The sequence below is a fragment of the Porites lutea genome, chromosome 9 (genome assembly GCF_958299795.1).
Source record: "Porites lutea chromosome 9, jaPorLute2.1, whole genome shotgun sequence".
Taxonomy (NCBI): Eukaryota; Metazoa; Cnidaria; class Anthozoa; order Scleractinia; family Poritidae; genus Porites; species Porites lutea.
The window spans coordinates 22581498-22603871 of NC_133209.1; the positions used below are offsets into that span (position 1 = coordinate 22581498).

The following is a 22374-nucleotide window of genomic DNA, read 5'->3' on the forward strand; positions in this document are numbered from 1 at the left end:
GTAAAAATCAACTCGAGCCCGACTGCAAGGAAAAAAATGGAAGAAGAAAATAACAATGAAACTTCAAGCTGAACAAGCAATTATTTCTTTCTATGTATGCCTGCAAGGAAAAGAGATTTATTTTTAAGGAGTTTACTTTAATATAATGTTGCAGTAGCCTTTTGACCATATCAATTTATTCTTTATCACTGATATTAATTAAGACTGGCTCCAGAGGTCCGTTCTCGAAACATCGGATGAAATAAACCGTACTCATTATCTAAGGTAGTGTTAACTTCGACTTTCCTCCTTCAATAATTTCCTGATTATCTATTTAACAACAAGTCAATTATTAAAACAAATAAAACTAATCCTAAGAGGAATTTCCTATGTACATGTATCTAAAAGACTGTTTATTTAAAAACGATTTAAATCCCAAATATTCAAGGCTAGACTGATTAGCCGGTTTGCTTGGGATTAAAAGGTTTACTGATTATAGATTTGACTAAATACAGGGGGCGGGCGGATCTAGGGAGAGGATTCAGGGGGTGCGCACCTCCCCCCCCCCCCCCCACCTCTAAGATGTTTGTAATTTTAGTTATTTGGAAATAGTTGATATACTTTTTATTGTATAAGACTCCAAATAAATAAAACATGTATGTAAGTATGTACGTGTATGCTGACCTGTGGCTTTCTTATGCAACTGTTATTCTGCAAAAAAAAATCTTTGTGGTTTACTGGTGTTGAAGTAAAAAATGAGACGAAGTTGGTACTGAGTTGATATGTTGATATGTATTCTCAGCAGTTCACATTATTTTATTGCCAAGTCAAAAGCCTCCTTCTTCGTATTCGCTTTTAAAATTTGTTTACGTCACCAGTCGGTTACGCCATTCCTTGGTGGGGCATCCTCTCCCAAGAAAAATCCTGAACTGATCAACCTATATCTTTTCAAAGGGGCTGTGATCACGGCTAGCTACAATAGTTCATTTGGCCAATGACCTGTCCTTATGTGTCAAGCAAATATGTCTTCCAAGGCATTATTTTAAACTTTTCAAACAACAAAATTGAACCTTGAAAAACTGTTAGGCTAACACGTTTTCAAAAGCCACAATTGCAATCCATTTCAATCTTCTTCAAGTTTGTTTATCCGTGTCTCTTTTTGTACTTTTAAATTCTTCTAAGATTTTCAGTATTTTTTATGTTTCACTCAATTTGGTGACAGTTCTCATTGGTTTCTCTTTTTTTAAATCATAATTTTGATAAATTCGTGAAACAGCTCCTTTAAGCTATTGACGGAAAATAGCGATCCGGCCTTGCCAGACCCTTACCAGTTTTCTTAGCAGGAGCTATAAAGACTGATCAAGGCCAAAAAAACCCTCTAGGTAGAATTCGTTTTTTCACTGTACAGTCTTGACACCCTTTAACTTTATTCGTTAAGTTAAGGCCCGGTTCAGACGCCGAACTTTTCGTGAGCCGAACCTAATTCGAATTAAGGCCGACCCAAATTATTTAGACCGGCTGAACTGAACCAAGTTAAAAGGCGGAAATGCTCATTTCGATCAAACTGCTTACAAAATAGGTTATAATAATTTATGCATTAGGTTCGGTACGTGAAAAGTTCGGCGTCTGAATGAAAGCCGTTCCAAAGTCGCTCCTAAAGCGAAATTCCCGGCCGGGCTAGGCGAAAAGAACGGCTGAGCAGTTCCAAATTAATAATTGATTGAGACGCCGAACTTTTCATGAACTTAATTTAACGTATTAGGTTCGGCTCATGAAAAGTTCGGCGTCTGAATCGGGCCTAAGTCACAGTTAATTAAGAAGGTATCGCGCCAAACAGAGTCTTGATTCCTCAGGTTACTTCCCGGGGTTACTTAAACAAAAGAAGCAAGAATATCTCAAAGATGAAAGTAATCTATTTTGAATTAATAGCCGAAATGCTATAAAAAGGTGTTTTTTCCTTAAAACTGCTTTAAGTTGGATTTTTGGATTAGTATTTCAAAGTACTTAATCCAATATTCAAGCCTATAAACTCGAGCTCCTTTTCATCGACTTTAATGCCGTCTGCAATGTAACGGTATTTCAAAGGTATATATCGTCTCGACATCGTCTGATCATTTTAACCGAGCTCTCTCAGAATCCGCTTACAGTATTTAAAACATCTTAAATCAACACTTAACATTCTTCCAGCAGAACCGTTGGCGACGAAGCCGCGCGTGTAGCTCCATTATTATTGCGGCTATACAGTCTAACTGAAAAACAACAATGGAATGAAGTCAGTCTATGGAAAACGCGCGATAAATCCCGCCACCTAACTCTATATCAACAAAGTTAGTGTCCCTTTGTTAAGAGATGCGTGGTTGACAATAATAGAAAGGTTAACGGAATCATGTTTACGGCAAACGGCACTCGTCAAATTCGATTTGATGATTATTGAAAACAGATAGATACGTATTTATTGTTATTAAATATTGTTATGTAGTTGTATTTTATATTGTACCAAAAAAACCTGATGATGTTTTTTACGGTGTTAAAATAAAGATTTAAGATTTGAGATTTAAAGATTTGAGGTAATGAACAGATAAAGACTGTACAGACCGATTATTATGGTGAAACTGGCATGAAACTACTATTTTTTTTCGCAAAGAGATAATGAACAGTAAACGCGCGATGGGTAAAGGGTCACGTGGTACAAATTGGCGTTTGCAATAAACGCAATTCTAATAGTTTCTAATGGAGACTAACTAAATTAAATAACGTGTAGAGGGCCAACCTTGCATCATAAGATATATATAACTCATTATGACTATGCAGGAATCCAGAACTTACTACACGTATACCTAATTCATCTGTTAGGCCAGTGGCCCATAACTGGCTCGGCGTTTGAACCCGACATGCGCAGTTTCCTGAGTCAGAAGAGGCTGTACTGGTAAAGAGTTTTGTAACAAAATGCCGTCAAACCCCTATAAAATGAAACTCCAGTATACTCCAGTGTTGTTCGGCTTCAATAATGCTAACATGTATGGGACTGGAGCCTGCAATAGCTTAGCCTGTACAAGGGCGTTTCTGGGGCCTTAAGGCTGGTTTGGGGCGCGTGATCGAAGCGCTGAAACATGCGAGAGGAGGGAAAAGAGAAAAATAACTAGTAGGTTTTTTTCTTTTGCTGTGATCCATGCAGGCTAGTAATAACGTTTTCACGTTATAACGAACATTATTCCGGGAGGAACTCAGGTGTTTTCGAGATATTTAAGACTGGTATCAGTTCGGATATTCTTAACAGTTTTCCTTTTCTTTTCCCTTGAGCTCGTAGGTTATGTAATTGGTATTTTAAGGCTGCTTTAAATCCAGTTAAGCTTATCCTCCTAATTTGTTTGTAATCTGCGCTTACCGACAAGCTATCGTCAATGATTGAGAAGAATTTGGCGGCATTTTATTTTAGTCTCGTCAAATTCTTTCACGAAGATCAATTATCCGTGATGACGTATTGCTTTCACAAAGGATATCATTTGCTGGGCTTTTGATGTGTTTAACTTTCAATTTTCGCAATGGTATTTTGTTCGTAGACAAAATACAGTCATTCCTTTCTCGTGGAATCCAGTGAGGAAAATCGTTTTTTTTGTATAACCTACAGCTTTTATCAAAATAACGTTGTTGCAGCGATCCCTTGGCAGATAACTCCACTCATATATTGTTTCGGGGACTGAGCAGAAGCTAAGGTCAACTTTGACTTCGTTTTAGTGCCACGGAATTCCACTGATATGATAAACTATACGTTCAACACTTGCATGGCCAAACTAAATGGCATCACAGGAAAGTTCGGAAGCACAAAAACTTGGCATATAGGTTATTTTATACCTGGAATTCGCTCTCCCTACTTGCCGCTATTATTATTTTCCAAAATTTAATTTGTTTAAACCTTTGTTTTTATAAGGGCGTGATCAAGCTCACATTGACCTTGCAATTCTAAAAGCTTTGTATTTCTCCGCGTAGCTAATAAAAGCATGTTTAAGAACTTTCCTGGCCCGCGCGTACAAATGAGTGTACATGATTGAAACTCACCCCACGTATGTCTGTAATTTGTATGTTTAATCAAATGGTGACGAGTGAAAAAGACTCAGGAAATTATCAGAATTTGCACAAAACGTGAGTGAAATTATTTCCTAATAAAAAGGAGAAAAAAGCATTGTACACAAGGGTTTGTGTTTGTACATGTGGTTTTTTCGAAGAACGCACACTCTCATTGGTTACTTCGAGGTCACATGACATCTATCAATGAATCTGTTTCAGCCTAAATCTCCGAGCGGGGCAACATTTCAAAATCCATGACGTCAGAGGATACCGCGAATGTTGGCCGGTGACCGCCGTTACAGCGAGGTTTCAGTAACGAATTTCCAGCTTCAAAATTTCGAACTATATATATAACAAAACACTTGAAGACTGGTCCCTCGTAGACTGCGAGCAGCCTCTCTTTTTCTTCAGATTTAGTAAGAGGAGTGCACGCGCGCGAGCGTTTAGCGGTGAAGCCGCGAGAAGCGAGAAACGTGGGCGGCAGCCCGGGAAGAAAAAACAGAGTATCTCTTTTGTTGTGCCTCTCCCGTCTCGCGCCTTCAGTCACGCGCGTGGTCATTTTTATGTCTCGGGCGTTTTGGTCGACGGACCAAGAAAAAAGAGAGGCTGATCTTAGTCTAGGTCCCTCGAGAAACAGTTAATTTTGTTTCTCTCGAATGTCGATGTTTCCCGAGGCGGAGCCGAGGGTAACGTTGAGACTCTAATTTTTCTCAAAAACGTTAAGTGATAAGTATTTTTACTTTTCAGGTGACCAGAAAGCCACTCTTATTCAGGCAATGCGCCACTGGGAAAACTTTACATGTTTATCATTTATTGAACGAACAACAGAGAAGGACTATGTCTTTTTTCACAAAGGTCGCTGCGGGTGAGTAATGGGATAGTCAGAGTATACAGTCTTGGAAAGTGCAATACAGATTAAAAACCGTAAACTGAAGCTTAACAGCGCCCCTGCCCCTCCCCTCCCAACTTATAAGCTCTCCAAATTATAGCCCATCTACCTGTAGCCTGTGTACAGACACCCTTCCCCCCTCCCCTCAGGAATAACCCCTTCTCCGATTTTTTCCTAAGGGGAGGGGGGGGGTCTGTACACAGGCTAATCTACTTGTAAACCAAAAAATACATCCGATTATAACCCCCCTCGTACTAATTGAAGCCTTGCTTATTATGACGTTTTGAAGCTTAATCAAAAAACAAGTAAATGCAAAACGTATTTTGATCATCGCTGCTATAGTTTGTTTCAAAGCGCTTTTTCCATTCCGGTTATAAGCCCTCCTAGTGAAACCTCTTACGAAGATGTATAAGCTGCAGTTTCCAGTATAATTCTTTAAGATCACTTATGCATTGAATTTGATCAATGTTCACCCAATTTCTTCAATTTCCCGACATGGTAAATGTCATATATTATTCTCACTCGGGGAGAAACACGCACAAAAGCCAAAATAAGCATCAATGCACTTCCTACCATTCTCAGCGTGGCCCGGGAGAATACAAGGCCACACCCACAGATCATGTTCCTCCTTTTAAAGGGCAGCCTCAGCTTGATTATTCAGCCAGTTCTGGTAAAGTTTAGGTCTCGGCACCCTCGAAAGCAGTTCTCGCCCCACCCTCCTCACCGCTGCAATAGGGCATACCTCATATTCACTCCTGGTCTACAGACTCGCAAAGCCTCGGGCCGATTCTCTCACATCTTATGCATTTAGGCTCATTTCGCTTTGTGTGCTGGTGTTCTGGGTGAGAATATATTGCAAACACCATCAATTTATTTCGTAAACAGGTGTTGCTCGTATGTTGGACGGAAGGGAAATGGACGTCAGGGAATTTCCATAGGGAAGAACTGTGACAAGTTTGGAATCGTAATTCATGAGATAGGTCACACGGTTGGCTTCTGGCACGAACATACGCGACCTGACAGAGGACAATATGTCACTATTATCAGGGACAACATTAAGAAAGGTGATCTCCTTGTTGGTCACTTTGATCCTCTTCGAAACTACCTTTGATTTTTCTTTTTTGTATATCAAGCCACTAGAAGGCTGTTTTCAGAGTCATTTTTGAGACACAAAAACGTGCTATGGATTTCCATGTTCTTGTGTTTTTCTTTTCCACGCTATATGCATTGATTTACTAGGCAACTATTCGCCAAACCTGAAAATTCTTCAGACGACTTTGCTTGCTTTATTGCCACGTTATATTTTACAAAAAGACGATTACCAATCGGCTTGAAAACGGGCTCCCCAGGCAAAATACCGAGCCAGGATTCATGTCAAAAGCGTCAAGAGAGAAGAAGTCGTTATGTCCCATTACCATGCTAGCAAAATTTCACAACAATACACACAATAGGGAGCTTGAGCAACGACGACGCCGTTGGCAACGAGAACGGCAGAAAAGCATTAGGTTTACATGTATAGAGTGGTTTTCGTTTGAGTGTCGTAAAACCAAAACCAAAGTAATTACTCTGACCAATCACATAGGACACAGACAATACATTGAACCAATCAAAACTCGCAGTAATTAAATGTGGCTGACGCAAAGCGCGGGAAAATGCATGCGAGCGCGTCACAATTGGCTTTGGTTTTACTTCTGATTGGATGAAAAGGTGGCGCGAATCTTTTAAGCCAATCGCATCGTGTAGAAAGTGCAAAACCAATTACTTTTCGACACTCAAATGAAAACCGCTCTATTAACAAAACAACAACTGTACACGTGCATCACGTTTTTTTGTACATTTCTTAGCCGTCGTTGCACGACTTCGACATGAAACTTCCTCATTTTTACGCGCCCGCGGTATGGAGTAGGTAAATACAACACGAAAATTTTCCTCTTTTTTTTCTAAACTTAGAAACGGTCCTTTCGTATTCAATCCCAGAACATTTCACCAACATTTGACAGATTGAATTAAAATGAATAAGATCGATGAAGTTTGAAACTGCGAAATCACTTTTAAGGTGACGTTTGCGGGTTGTTGTCATCCAGAAATTTTGCTACCATGGTAACGTGACGTAACGACTTCTCCTCTCTATTGTCTCGTAAATTATCGACTGTTAGGAACACTTACTATGAATACTTCTTCCAGATATATACAGCTAGAAAGTACTGTATCCCTTGGGAAACAAAAGAGTTCATCAAACCAAATCGAAAAACAAATTGAGATCGTACACCCTCTTTTGGAGAAGATTTTAGATAACAAGTACTGTAATTGCAAACGCTGGCTCAATCGCATACCAAATCTGTTGCTTAAGTTACCACTATAAAATTTACATTAGACGTGTCCTTCAGTGCTATTAAGCTGATTTAGCAACAGAACGAGAACATCTGTTGACGACAGCGCGCGCAAATCAGACAACTGGCTTGACCAATAGCAGAGCAGCAAGTTGGGCACTGGAAGTCGCGTTCAGTCCTTTCCGCGCGCTTTCCCGTCGTCATCTGACGTTCTCGTTGTGTTGCTAAATCTGTTGCTAAATATTGCTTGCGGCAAATGACTCTTACAAGTCAGCTTGTTTCTGCCTGACTTTTTCAAAAGATCTTTAATTTCCTTGTTTGCTTGTTAGGGGAGGAACACAACTTCCTTCAACTGAGTTCAACAGAAATCAACTCGAGAAACGAGCCTTATGATTATGGATCCATCATGCACTACGGGAAGAGTACGTTTGCAAAAGAAGTCAATAAAGTCACTATTTTACCGAAAAGAGATCCAAGAACATCATTTATTCCTGACATTGGACAAAGAGAGCGTCTTAGTACAGGCGACATTAGACAGATATCTAAGATGTACCGCTGTACAGGTAGGAAAATGTTCTTAAAAGTCTCGCCTTAACCCTTTAAACCCTAAGATCAAAATGAGAATTCTCCTTTGTTGCCTCTATTCATTTCCTACAGAAGTAGTGGGGAGAAGTTGAAAAAAATCAAGCAGGTTTATCTTGTGTGATCATGTCCGTAATTCTCATGACCACTCTGTTTTAGAAAGCCTTGATATTACAAGGAGAAATTTGATGCTGATCACTCTTAGGGCTTAAAGGGTTAAACCACTGTCACATAGAGTCACAGTTATTCAATACTGTTCCAAAGCTGTATGTTTTGCCGTTTAATTGTAGGTTATTGTTACATCAATTCCGGAATAAACCTTATTGACTTCGTTTCATAGTAGCCTCAATTTGAATCACGTAACGGTAATCAAGGGAGAAAAGTTTAATCTCTCAAAACAGATACCTCTTCTGCTAGTTCAAGACGGAAAGTCCAAGGAATATCACCTCCCTAAAAAGAACAATAAACAAGAAATACATGTATCGAAGAACCTCGCGAGGCTCGGCGGGGGATAAATAGAATAAATTGGGTAAATGGGCCACACCCTTTTCTTTGACTCCTAATAAGGCAAATACTTTTCTTAGACAGACATTTAAGTGCCACAAAAGGTCATATTCATTTTCAATTGTCTTTATCGACAGAAATCTTCCAGCCAAGAATGTCACGTGATCTACAAAGAGCAATAAGCTTTTAGAGCCAATGAGGTCAATTATCCTACCATATCTTTTGCTGGCTAGTGTCACTTATCACGCATATTTATTACTTTTATCTTCAGAATGTGGAAGAACACTCCATGAGCACTCTGGTACATTTACATCGCCTGGTTTTCCTAACAGTGGAAAGTATAAATTCTGCGATTGGCGTATTTCTGTGACACCAGGCCAGCGTATATCTCTGAATTTTACCGCATTTGGTCTCAAGCGATCTGCTAAATGCAAAGATGAATACGTGGAGTTAAGAGACGGTCATTCAAGAACGGCACCTCTGATTGGCAAGTTCTGTGGGAAAAAAGATCCACCTCCTTTAATGTCTACAGGAAGTAGATTGTGGATAAGATATTCTTCTGGTGATGCTGAGACTAGGCAAGGTTTCAAAGCAAGTTATAAAGGTATGTCATGTAAGAATCACAGGCAATTCGCCAATTAAGGAAGGAGAACGAAAACTGGGCTTAGTTAACTTTCGCTAAGACTTCTTTTTTTAGTACAATGAATGCAGATCGGCAAATTTGGCGATTTTCGAACCAAAACGGCTAGGCAGCAAGAAATTTTTCAGTTATTCTGTTGGGATTTATTTGCGTTATGAACAAAGCCCACCGCTTTTTCTTTTTGGAATTTCTGATGAAATGATAAATGAAATGATATGCGTGGAGAGAAGAACACAGAAAAAAATTGAGTTCTAGATTGGAATTGAGCCCACGACCTTCCGGACACCAGTCGGATGCTCTAACCACTGAACTACTGAGAACTAAGTGGTGAGCAGGTCAATTGTGGGCTGACATAACTACCGCATCGCGCAGTCACATTATGTCAAGTGAACAAACAATATTAACTGCATCGCCCAGTCACGTAAATACTCTATGAGCTCTCTACTACATTGTTGCTCTCTACGATAGTTTGCTCCTGTTTTTCATTGGAAAAAAAACTCTCAACCTCGAGGCCCATTTTATAGACTTAATAGTCTAGACCCTTGTGATATTTAAGAAAGGAAAGGAGACTGAGGCCTAACTCTGGAAATTATTCTGACTTTTTGCAGCGGTTTGTGGCGGGCCAATATCCGGTCGCCAGGGTACCATTCAATCACCTTACTACCCTGAGTGGTATCCGCCAAACACGAAATGTACTTGGACAATTTCCCTGCCACAGGTATGTAATGCGTAATAATGGGGTAATTAGGCCAAAAATATATATATATAATTAAAGAAATCTCCATTGAAAATGTCAGTGGAGGGGCCCCCTGGGGGGCCGGCCCACCCCCCTTCTTTTTAGACCAAATTGAGGCCTAAGGGCCCAAAAAAAAGTTTTTGGAGACCGCCCCTCCCCCCCCCCCCCCTCCCCGAACTTACCTCAGAGTCTGGATGACCGGTTGGATTTTTGGTGCCAGCTGGTGTAGAATAGGGTAACAAAATTACAGCTGACCATGGTCTAGTATACGGTAAAGGTCCCATGGCCCTCCGGGCTCACATAACTAACTCCTCCTGTGCCAAGCCATAATAAAAACTTTTTCCTCCCCTAACACTGTTGGTTCTTCAAACATGATGTTCCGGTTATGGGCAGCTAGTCTTCGCTAGCCATGATCATACAATTCGGGAGGATGCGAAGCCAGGTGGACGTGTAAATCAGGGGTCATTTTTGTCATTGTAATACCCGCTCTGACCATTGGTCCGAAATTTCCTCTTGGCAGTATCGACTTCAATGGTAATGAGAGACGGAACGATGAAAAATAGTCACACAGTATTCTCTATTTTTTTTTTTTTCTTTAGCATTTTAGGGTAGGGATACGCTTCAATGCGTTTGATATCGAAAGCCACCACAAATGCCTGTATGATTACCTCCAAATCTACGATGGACCTGACGTATCATCTCCAGTCTTAGGAAGATTCTGCGGAAAATCTCTTCCCAACGAGCTAAAGAGTAACTCTAGTCAACTAACTATTCAATTCGCCACTGATGGAACTGTCATGAAACCTGGGTTTTATTTGGAATTTTTCTCAGGTACTGCTTTTTGTCGCCCCATATAAGGTAATCTAGGGTGCGTACCATTGACAGAAAAATCCGGTTGGGGTGTCGAAAGCATAATGGTAAGCGATTTACTAGTTTACCGGAATTTCCAAAATTTTATGTCAAATGGTAAGCACCTCTGGATTAATCCGGACTCCTGGACTTTGGAATCAGTAATTCAGCTCAAGGAATCCGGACTCCGCTAACGATTGGAATCCGGAATTCAAGCTCCACTGATTAGGAAACTATAATCCTGTACCTGGAATCCAGAATCCAAGAATTTCTTGGTCTACTTTACCTGAGGCAATTTTCGTGTTTTTTTTTTGTCTGTTTGGTTTGTTGGTTTGTTTCTGTTTGAACTTTACGTTAAAGCAATACAATTTAAGGACCGGGAAGATATCGAGCAAGAAGGCCTATCTGGCAATCAACAAAGAAACTATTTCTTTGTTGTTGACAAGACAGCACTCTAGTATTCTAAAGAAGAGGAGCAATCGTATATGAGTGAACAGAGCGCTGGACAATCAGGAGTTCTCGGGCTACTTTCCGCTCTAATCACTAAAATTAGGTATTTCTCGGCATTCCCCTAGTTCAAGCGTTGGCCAACTCTCGCTACAGTTTGCCTCCTACCTCATGCTTAACTTTGTTTTGTTCATTCAGTTTTGGTTTACTTATTCCAAGCGTTTGCATTGCTTGGCCCCTTTAAGCTTGTGTTATGAACAGTGCCGTGGAAAAATGAAGATTTTTTCAGGTTGTCTCGCCAGTGCTTCTATCACTATCATCTCGCTTCTTACACGAGGTGTCTATTTCCTCTTTTAGAGATTAATGAATGCAGAAAAAACAATGGCGGATGTCAGCAAATTTGCGAGGATACCCTTGGTGGATACCGCTGTGCATGTAAGCCTGGTTATGAACTCAGATCGAACAACAAAGATTGTGAAGGTGAGACAGAGAGAGAAAGAGAGAGAGAGAGAGTAACCCACGTTGGAGTAGCACGAAACTGATATAACAAAAAAAATGAAGCCTAGTAATAATAATGTTAATGATAATGATCTGGAACTACAGAAGTGTATCTGTCATCCCTGTCGTAACTGGAGCTCTTAGGATTGTAAGTAAACACCTAAGGATATAGATAAGCATGCTGGGAACACCTGGGATCATTGCATTGCTCCAGAAAGCTTGTTTGTCGGGAATAGCTAAGATCCAAAGAAGGACCCTAGACACCTAAGGCCATAGGAGATAGCTTGATGTTTCGGGAAATAAGGCCACCTATAGGTGTCAGACATGAGCATAATAATAACTAGAAATACGTTTTCGCAAAAAATCTCGCAAAGCTAACTGGGCCAACAGTGAGACTAGACCGTAAAAAGCCAAGGGGTAAAAAAAACGATGAAAGAAAAAAGAAACTGGAAGTTGCCGCGTCGGGATTTGAACCTGCATCCCAACTTCCTCCAGCGAAAAAAGTGCGGCCTTTAACCACTGGGCTATGTAATTAGCTGAAAATCAATAGTCTTGAAGTATCTTTTTCTGCTATTCACACTGTTGAACGTTATGGAGCTGTATTTATCATGAATTCAAAGATACTTTTGAGGAGAATAGCTCAAACGAGTATTTCAAAACCATTTCGCATTATCTCCGTGTTTATTCGGGCTTCATACAGGCCGCTCGATTAACGGACTGTTCTTCTTCTTCGCTGCTTTCGCTGAAGTTCAGGTCACCGTTCTTTCGGTGTTAAACCTTCCACGGCAAGGATTTCCAGCCACTTGTCCAATCGGGCACTGTTGTGTTTGCAGCCCGCGGTTATTTGCCTCAGAACTATTTAGCGTTTTGCCAAAGTACAATAAACAGAGGATGAATAAAATGTGGCCAAGTCGCTGCACTTGTTGCCTGGAAACCCAAAATGCACGATGACGTCATGTTGAATGGCGTCTTTAAAATTTGTTTATGGCTTGTTGCTAGGCAACTGCGGATACCAAACCGATAGAAAGATTTATAACCAAGCGAAATCGCAGTTCGCTTGCGATCCTCGCGTGATACGCGCGCTGCGCGCGCGACAAAATTATAAACTCGCTCCGCGAGAATAATAGCAATAATGATAATAGTAATGATAACGATTTTCGAGGTAGAACATCCACACGGTGGCTCTTCGTGTACCTGATTCCTCGTCGGTTCTCAAAAACCAAATACGTACCCAAAAATCCTTAGATCTACTAAGACCTAGAACCTTCTCAATCTCAAAAACTAAGGTTTTGTCATCCCAAGAGGGGTTTAGGTGATGTAGTTGTTAGACTCCCCGGGCTACCGTGTCTATCAAAAAATCTATCTAAAAAAAATGTCAAAGTAAGAATGAGAGCGAGAGTGTTTTATAGAGGAGAGAGGAGAGGAGTATATATATTCAACCACAGCTTAGATAATCTGTGTTAAGTAAAAGATGAAGTTTAAGTAAGTAAAATTAAAAGCTTACTCCGTTACACCCTTGTCTTCCTTGTAAGTAAGAAAAAACTGTATTTTTTATTCGTCCTTGATTGTTTTATCATTGTTCACCCAGCCGCATGCGGTGGAACATTAACAGCTCCAAGGGGCAACATTACGTCACCAAGTTACCCGGATGTCTATCCCAGAAACAAACGCTGCCTTTGGAAGATAACTGTACCCGACGGACAAAGAATTTCGCTAAAATTTAATCACTTCGAGTTGGAAGGAAATGGATATGGGGTAAGCTTATGGGGAAAATGTCAAATTATAAATTCTTGAGTTGTTTTTATTTTTTTTATTTTTTTTACAAACTCGTGGTTGTTTTCTTACCAAAATGCGATACGCGTACATGTACATGTAGTTCTATGTTGGCACTAAAAGTTCTTCCTGTGATTTAAGTAGCGTTTTGTAGTGCTTGAAGCGAACATGTGGAGTTCAGACCACGCTTACAAAAGGCTAAAGACAATGGTACATTCTAAAACAGTCGACCCAAAAAGCAGACGCTGTCCCTTAAAATAGGTTTGTCGTTTACGGGAGGCTGGAAGGTTCAGGCCGGGAAACCTTTTGCTGTTTTGAATAGGTGTCTTCAATCTGTTGGCGTCGCTTTTCGGAGTTAGTAAGTCGCTTACGACAGGTGGTCTCACATATGGTATATATTTGGCTTTCAGACGAAACGGTTTTCAATTTTCTTTTTCGTACCTTTCAGCCTGTAGGTTCTTAATTCACTAGGTTCTTATATGCGGGTTTTTACTTTATTGTACTGACTGAATTTTGTGAATTCAAAATTGTGTAATAAAGGGGGTAATTGAACTTCGCGTCTTTCCTTTTTATCTGAAATTATAAATTGTGATTTCAGACCAAATTGCACACCACTCAGTCCAATTACCATTAGTAATGTAGTATGATAGGGCTTAGGGCTGTATGATAGGGCGTTTGTCGTTTGTCTCACAATAATGTCTTGGGTACTGATCGCGAAGTTTCGTCTACATACTACTGGTCTTCATCAAGTGATGGTATTGTTTCCGTTTCATTTTGTTTTCTGTTAGGTATGCCGTTACGATTACGTCGAAATAATAGAAAAAGACGATCAAGTTCTTGGCAAGTTTTGCGGTCGAAAAATTCCCCAGACTGTAACATCATCGTCCAATCTTATGTGGGTGGAATTTCGATCTGACCACACCCAGTCAAGAGCGGGATTTGTTGCTGAGTATTACGCAGGTAACTAACAATGAAAATCACAATGGATAATGTAACTAGGCACCCTCGCATGCTTGTGATATTCTGGGCAGTGTGAATATCGACAAGCCTGCCTTTCCCTTATCAAAAAAATGTGACGATTCTTTGATATGGGACAGAGTGGGTGTTTCTTGGTGTTGCCAGAGATATTAAAATGGAATGGTTGTAAAACCCGTTAGACTTCTTTGTTAGATTTTTTTGTTAGATTTTTTGGACCTGACCGTGCACAACCTTCAATAGCATTCCTATCATTTTGAACTTACTGACCAATAGAAACATCACAATAATTTACTCAGTCAGAATTTGTGAACAAAAAACAAAGCATTGTGCACGGTCAGGGAGCTTCCAACATAAACTATAGCACCGTTGTTTCCAACTTTGATGTTTGCCGGCGTTCCTAACCAATCTCCTCTACTAACTATGGTGTTGCGGAATCTTTTTAACAATTATTCCTCGAGCCCGAATGGGCTCTGAGTCAATAGGGCTATTGACTCAGAGGCCGTGAGGGCGAGAGGAATAATTGTTTTAGTAAAATCCAACTATTTGGTAAAAAATATCGAAAATAAAAGACTTTTAGCTAGTTAAAGCTAGACTTTAATCCTTTTTTTGCCGCCAAAAAAGCTCGCGCTTTTCGCTACTAGTGGGCTATAACATATAGCCTAGTAGTAGCTCAACCAATCAGAACGTAGCATTGACAATAGACCACTAGTTGGATTTTACTAATGTTGGTTAGTTATTGTTTTGTTGGTGTGGTTATTGTTCAGAGTCTTTTCAATCTGTTGTACTACGTCATTGGGTGATTGCAACTATCTGCAACATCAAGAAACTTTGAAAAGAGTTAACCAGACTAAATTAAATTAAATTAAATTCTTAGAGAAACTATTCCACTTGAAGGCACGCTTCTTCAAACAGGCGCCTTTGTCCGCTACCTTTTTGTAAATAAAGATTTTTACAATAATTGTATCATTGGTCTGTAGACACTTTTGGACGAAAGTAATGTTAAGTTGCCAAACAGAAAAAGAGGTGTGTTCATCTTATTCATTTAAAAGCTGGTATTTATCAATAAATATTTAAATCTGTAAATGCAAAGGGCACCAAGCTTGTTTAGGGCAGGGCCACGAGTTGTAGGGTAGATAGCCCTTCGGATCTTTCGAGACGCCGCACGCTTATAATGCTTCTTTATAGGGAACAGAGGCAGGATTTACTAAGCAGTACTTTGGTCTCCCGACTCCAAATTACCCTGCGCGCTGCAAACAAGGGCTTAAGCAATGATTACAGCGAAAGCAAAAAACGTCGCACAAAAATAGGCATTTGCCCTGTTTCAAACTTCATCGCTCTTATTCTGTCTCGAACAATTTGTCAAATGTTGGCAAATGTTTCTGGTGTTAAACTCTAAAGGACTGTACAGACTGCATCCAGACTCAAAAAAAGAAAAAGAAAATCGTTGTCGCGGCACAGGACGAATTTTACACCAGTTGAAAATTATTGTGTTTTGGTGTTCTGTTCAAACGGAACCACCTTATGTATACGAAAATAAAGATGCCTAGCCGCATGGATGCGGGGAAAATCAGCTGGAGGACGCCATTTTTAATCCGCTAAAGAAGCGCTCTGCGCATGGGTAGATGGTCAAACCAATGACAAAAATTCAACCTGGTTCAGTCGTCAGTTCAGTGCGAAAGAAGAGTTCAGTCAAATTTTTCAACCGGTCGAAAATTCATCCGGTGCCATTGGAACGTTGACGTAGCCTAGGACGTTTCACATCGTAGTCGTGTAATGACAGCAAAGAAATGTACAAAAATGCGTGACGCACGTGCAAAAATGTTCTTGTTGTTGCTGTTGTTGTTTGTTTTTTTGTTTGCTTGCTAATTTAAACCTCTTGTTTTTTTTGCCGTTCTCGTTGCCTTCACCGTCGTCGATTCGTAAACTCCCTAATAGTGTAGTGAGGGTCGAGGTTTATGTGAACGGCTTTGACACGGGCACGAAAATCAACCACTAGAGCCTGCCCAAGCCTATTCCAAATAGCAACTTTTTACAGTGCCATTTGAAAAGTCAATGTCTTTTCTATACTAGTTTTAAACTCTGTTACTTGACTTGGATGTCTTTATTAACAAGTGTTAATTCCTTATAATTGAACACTACATTGGTTTTGGTAGATGAGGATGAATGCCAGAATAGTAATGGCGGATGTCAGGAAAAATGTGTCAACACTGTCGGCAGCTATATCTGTTCTTGTAGAGAAGGGTTCGTGCTACAAAATGATAAACACAGTTGCAAAGAAGGTAAAAGCATCCTTTTAGTTAATTTGGTCTGCACCGGATTTGACGGTTGCTTGCGCGCGCCCTCCCACGGAAGGATGAAAAGAGCTCTACCCCCCGTCCTTTCCCTAATGTCGCAATCAACTTAATGCAGATATGATTCTTACCAGTTATGTAAACTAGCCTAATGAGTGGTTCGGCAGAGATGAAACCCGTGTCCACGACTCATTCTCTGTGGAAGTCCAAACGAAGCTGGCTATATACGTGCCGTGGATGAGCAATAGCAACCTGGAGTTTTCATGGTCCTCTTTCCTCTTTGTCAGTGACACCTAATAAAATCCAAAAGGCGTTTAGTGACTGAGTTTGGCCACATTCAGCCGCAATCTGCCTCCATTACATGGTTTTAAACCGAGGGGGAGTGGTACAAGTCCATTTATTATGATAATAAATCATAGTCAGAAGGGTGCGTGGAGATTTGGAATGGCTGTATCTCGTTTAATATTTACCCAAAAACATCAAACTTGAGGATTTTATAATGCTCGGTGCGTTCTTTCTCAATATGACAATCATGAGTTAATAATCCCGAAATACACGGACTGGTACCAAATCCCAATCGATTTCAAATAAGGCACGGTATCAACCCTGCTACATGTGACAAGACAGGGGCTTAATATACTGTGTCTATTTCCGATTACAGTGAATCACTGTGGAGGTACTCTGAATGCTCTATCAGGGGAGATCACCTCACCGAATTATCCAGGAACTTACCGGTCAAACAGAGATTGCACATGGAAGATTGTGGCTCCTGCAGGAAATCACCTAGAGCTTACTTTTAAGGTAAGATGCAGTAAACTTCTTCGTAGATTTATCAAATTTGTTTCTGTAGCTTATCTCCTAAGCAGGAGTCAAATCCGATCAAATCCAGGAGACACCTGATCGCAGTCTTATCCTCTACGAAAAAAAAATAGAAAAAAATTAGGAATATCAAAGGCATGAAAATCTTTGTTAACCAGGGAGTCCGGATTCTGGAATCCGTGAAATTTTTGGAATCCTGGGCTTTGGAATCCTGAATCCGGAATCCGGAATAGAGGTCAAAGAATCCGGAATCCTGAATCCAAGTTCCCCTGACAAAGACTGAAATCCAGTTCTGAAATTCAGAATCCTAGACTGTCTTGCAATTCCTCACACGAGGCGAGCCCTGCCTTTCACAACTAAACCACGTTATGGCGAGATTTTTTGTCACCCCAACTTTTATATCCTGTAGAGTGTTGCTAATGAGATAAAAGAGAGCTTAGTGAGCGGTCATTATTTATTGCCTGGGGTGGGGAGGGGGCCCGGAGGATTTGGGGGGGGATCACTTCATTTTTAGGAGAACAAAAGGGGGGATCAGTCGTAACTGAGATCACTCAAATTTGCTTGGAAAATGAAGGCAAAGGGGGGGGGTCGTGAAAGTCATCAAATGTCATCAGGGGCGATCACTTCACTGAAGTAACCTTCAAAGGGGGGAATCGGCTAAATTTCACCTTGTTTAGCCCCAAATCCTCCACCCACCCCCCACCCCCCTCTCCCCCCAGGCGATAAATAATGACCGGTCCCTTAAGCAAAGGTGGTTTTGAGAATGAAATTAACTTTTTTGTTGTTGTGAAATTTAAGCTGTTTAGTTTTTTTTTTTCTAGACACTCTTGAGATTGTGCTTGGTCGGCATGTTTATTTTACATTGTACATTATTTTAGTAACCTTGACCATACTTACCATGAGATAAATACAGGTCGTCACTTTAAGAACTAGGTAGATAAGAATTACGTTTTGAAACAACTACCTTTATAAAACCAAAATACTGAGCTTTAACCACGAGATGTGCTTTGTCTAGTTTAGTTGTGTAACATAAACACTGGATTAGTTTTATCTGCTCTAAAACTGAGGGAAAGTTACCTTTGTTATTTGTTTCCTCTCTCCCACTTCGAACTTAGTTGTAAAGCTACACTAAGGTTACAGCTCAAGTTGTGGTTTGAAGAATCTTACTAAGTAACAAGGTCAGGAAAGAAATCACTTCCGTCAGCTACACCTTCCCATAAAAAGTTCTTCTGGACAGCTTGGCTGTAGCCTTGTGCTCGCCCAAGAGCTTATAACTAAGACAACTGGTGCGAGAAAAAATAACTATAAACGAGCCTCAATCCAGAGATCTAGAGACCCGGGTAGTGCGTAATTAAAATTACACCTTTTTGTTCCGACACATTTCCTTGGTAGTATAGATGGATATAGATACGACAAAATTTAAATTAGTCAGAAATTTTTTTTCAAGAAATCAGTCGACTGATTCAATGTTTATTTTACAGGAAATAGATATTGAAGAACGCAAACAAAACAAATGTCCATTTGACAACGTTGAGGTGTTCTCTGGCTCTGGGAAACAGAGCAATAGTCTTGGAAGATTTTGTGGGAGGCAGCGTCCTAAGACACTGATATCACGAACTCACAAAATGGCAGTCAAGTTCCGCTCCGACAAAAGGGTGAACGCTAAAGGATTTAGAGCGGAATTTAAAGCAGGTAAATTTTATCATCATCATCATCATCATCATCTTTGACCTGTAAGGCCACATTGGTCCAACATGCAACCGCGGTTGAAATCTGAGAAGCTATTCTTTTATTTATATTCTATTATAATTTTTTTAAATTGTATTAAATTATGTTCGGCGTCATTTCATATACCACAGAGTATAAAAGGGTAGTTCGTGCAAATATTTATTTCAATTAGTTTTTTTCTCAATTTGGGTCCTCCCGCTTAAAATGCCCGAACAATTTTTTCAAAATTGTCAGGGTGCCGATCGTCGACAACTTCACATACGACTTAAAGGCTTTTACTGATCCCAAGAATGGTGATACTTAAAAAATAGTAAACCAACATAATATTTGCAAAATAACCTTTACAAACTGTTTTAAGAAACTCTTGTCATATTTTATTACCACGGGTCAAAGTCTAACCTAGTCCCTAGTGTTCTTGCGACTTTCAAAATGGCGGCAACGAGAAGTGGGTTTCTGTTTCCGGGAATTCATATTTAACCATTTTTGGTAATCCCGAAATGAATCAGGGTTTGCACTGGTTAAAGATTTTTGTCGTCGATACGGAAAGTTGCATTGTCGGTAAGAAAATGAAAATATTGAGTTTAAGGGGCAAGTTATAGTTTGCACTGGTTAAAAATTTTTGTCGTCGATACGGAAAGTTGCATTGTCGGTAAGAAAACGAAAATATTGAGTTTAAGGGGCAAGTTATAGTTAAAAAAAAGGAATAACTGATTATCAACAAGCAACAATACTTTCTAACGGCTCATGCTGCAAAATTGACTTCTTGTGCCTTGTTTTACACTATGAAAGTCAAACCCACTAGGTGATATAAGAGGGAGGGGGGGCTTCGTAAGGTCGCAGTTAAGGGCTTTGCTCAAGTTGGACGTCAAATTTTTAGGTCTAATCGGCTTTGAAAGAAGATTGCTACTTTTTATATATTTTTGTACAAACTCGTGCGCAAACATTCGCAAACCCAGCCACTCCCCAAGATAGTATATCAGATCTAGTTTCTCAAAAAAAAAATGCGACCTGTCCTACTGGAAACTTGTAATTTATCTTTGTCAAAAGCAAATTAAAACATAAAACCCTTTAAGTTCCAAGAGGGACTAGCATCAGTTTTCTCCTAACATCACTAAAACGTTATTAAGAGAAACGATTATGAGAATTAATGAAATGATCACCAAATGGAAAATGGTTTAAAGTAACTTTAACTATATTCTAACAACTTCTTTACGGAATTAGATGGAGATGATTCTGGAAAATTTGCATGTAGATTTTGGGGTTTCAAGAGATAAATCTTCCTTATTTTGTCTCTACAGAATGCGGTTCTCAACTTCACGCCTCAAGCAATAAACGCCAGTTCGTCTCCCATCCCAGTTATGGAGACGATAACTACAAATCAAGTCATCATTGTATTTGGCTGTTAACTGCCAGATCAGGTCATGTGATTTTTCTTCGATTCAAATCATTTGACGTGGAAAACGAGAGGAATTGTGGGTATGATTACGTGGAAATCTATGATGGAAGCAATAGTACCTCGCCAAAGCTTGGAAAAATATGTGGGTCGGAATCGCAAGTCTCCCCCCGCTCATTTACGTCAAGCGGAAATCGGATGTTTATCCAGTTCCGAACGGATCTGACCAACCAGAAGAAAGGTTTTGTCGCGGAGTATTGCAGGTCACGTAAAAGTAACAGTAGAAAGTGTTAATAGTTAAGTGCAGCAAGTTCGCTTCACCGAAAAGTAAATTCGCTATCTTCGAACTGACCATAAGGCACTTTGCTTGCATTCCCCCTTCCCACCCCCCATGCAATTCTGGGCACTTCGAAAATTGCGAATGAAAGAGGAGAAAGGTTTTGTAACAACACAAAAAAAATAACTTAAAAAAAAACGAAATAGATGGAAACAGAATGTTAAAATACGCTTGTGTATCACATGTAACAGGAGCCATAGGCTTCAACTTGTGTACAAAAAACGTAAGCAAGACCAACCTTGTTTCCAAGGTCTCTCTTCCCCTCCCCTGGTCTTCTGCTCCAGGTTCTTAGATGGTTAACAAATCAACAACAATCAATCAACGTCAAAATCTCGTCATTTCCATAGTCTGGACTCTTATCAAACCACCCCATCCTCTCTTGATGGAACATAGCTTTTGACCAATCAGCGCGCGAGGAATCGTTTAGTTATTGTAAAAATGGAAAATGGCTCTTTCCGCTGTTTTTTCCCAGGGGGGTACTTAACAAAGTTTTACGCGGGGAGGCTCCGCACTGAGGGCCAACACCTTACCCTTTCATGACCATTTTTTCCAAAAACAGTACTCCTTTCGTATACCTTCCAATGATAAATAGCACCCCTTTCACATACCTAGTTTACAACTTTGCACCCCTTTTAACTGCTGTAAATGCACTGTCTTCAAATATGAATAAATCAAAAAGCCAGAAAACTTTCTCAACTTTTTCACATCAACAGCATTCTTCTGTAGCGCGTTTAAGCAATTTTACAGTCTGAAATAACAGATATCCCTACCTTTTCATATACCTAAAGCCTGAAAAAGGTACCCATTTCGGGGGGAGCCTCCCCCCCCCCCCCCCGGAGGGGTTTTCCTTGCTCATTTTCCTGTGCACTGTCCTCTGGAAAAGGCTAGTTGTCTCCTGGAGCAGGGGCAGAGGGGAAGAGGTAGACGTGAGACCCTGGAGACGAGGTTGAAACAAGACATAGTTGGCTTTTAGAGACATGTTCTAACAGAACACAGAGCGGATTGTTTTGATTGCATTTAGAACATATATTTTTTGTAGATGTCCATTTTTCAGTTGAAATGTTTTTATTAACTCTTATTAAAATAGCGCTAATAGGTTGAAGTTGCTAAATAAACTCTGGGAAACAATGAAATTTCTCCGATTTGTTACTTATAGTGATGTAGTGGTACCTTACTTTTTCGCTGACGGGTCGTACTCATCATACTGTTGCAAAGTACTTTCGCGGACTTCGTTTTAGCTACATTCCAAAGTACCTCAGGTGCCCTGCACTTTCGTCACAGTCTTTAGTAATGTACTAAATGTATGACGGAATTTTAAAAAATAGACAACACTTCTTCATGGTCTAAACTCTATATATTGTGACGTCATCAATTTTAATCATGGTCATCTACAATTTCGTCTCCTAACAGAGCTTGATCGGAGACTAACATTGGGAGTCATTGAGTGAAACAGTGAATACCTTTATTTTACAAACATAATTTACACGCATTAGTCATATCATCAGTGACAAGAGTGGCTTTTAACTTGGAAATCTA

The 22374-nt window shown here is 40.0% G+C and overlaps 1 protein-coding gene across 4 annotated transcripts in view; it reads left to right on the forward strand.

Annotated features, from left to right (window-relative positions):
- LOC140947197 (tolloid-like protein 1) overlaps nucleotides 1–21971 on the forward strand; it is a 28546-nt gene extending 6575 nt beyond the window's left edge. For all 4 annotated transcript variants that reach the window (XM_073396259.1, XM_073396260.1, XM_073396258.1 and 1 more), the window contains 13 exons: nucleotides 4792–4909; nucleotides 5819–5997; nucleotides 7593–7826; nucleotides 8621–8953; nucleotides 9598–9707; nucleotides 10325–10556; nucleotides 11379–11501; nucleotides 13108–13274; nucleotides 14081–14252; nucleotides 16424–16549; nucleotides 17223–17362; nucleotides 18862–19072; nucleotides 20407–21971. In XM_073396259.1, the coding sequence (XP_073252360.1) occupies nucleotides 4792–4909; nucleotides 5819–5997; nucleotides 7593–7826; nucleotides 8621–8953; nucleotides 9598–9707; nucleotides 10325–10556; nucleotides 11379–11501; nucleotides 13108–13274; nucleotides 14081–14252; nucleotides 16424–16549; nucleotides 17223–17362; nucleotides 18862–19072; nucleotides 20407–20795 (2534 nt within the window). In that variant the 3' untranslated portion in view covers nucleotides 20796–21971. The remainder of the gene's footprint in view (nucleotides 1–4791; nucleotides 4910–5818; nucleotides 5998–7592; nucleotides 7827–8620; nucleotides 8954–9597; nucleotides 9708–10324; nucleotides 10557–11378; nucleotides 11502–13107; nucleotides 13275–14080; nucleotides 14253–16423; nucleotides 16550–17222; nucleotides 17363–18861; nucleotides 19073–20406) is intronic.
- Nucleotides 21972–22374: the final 403 nt, after the last annotated feature.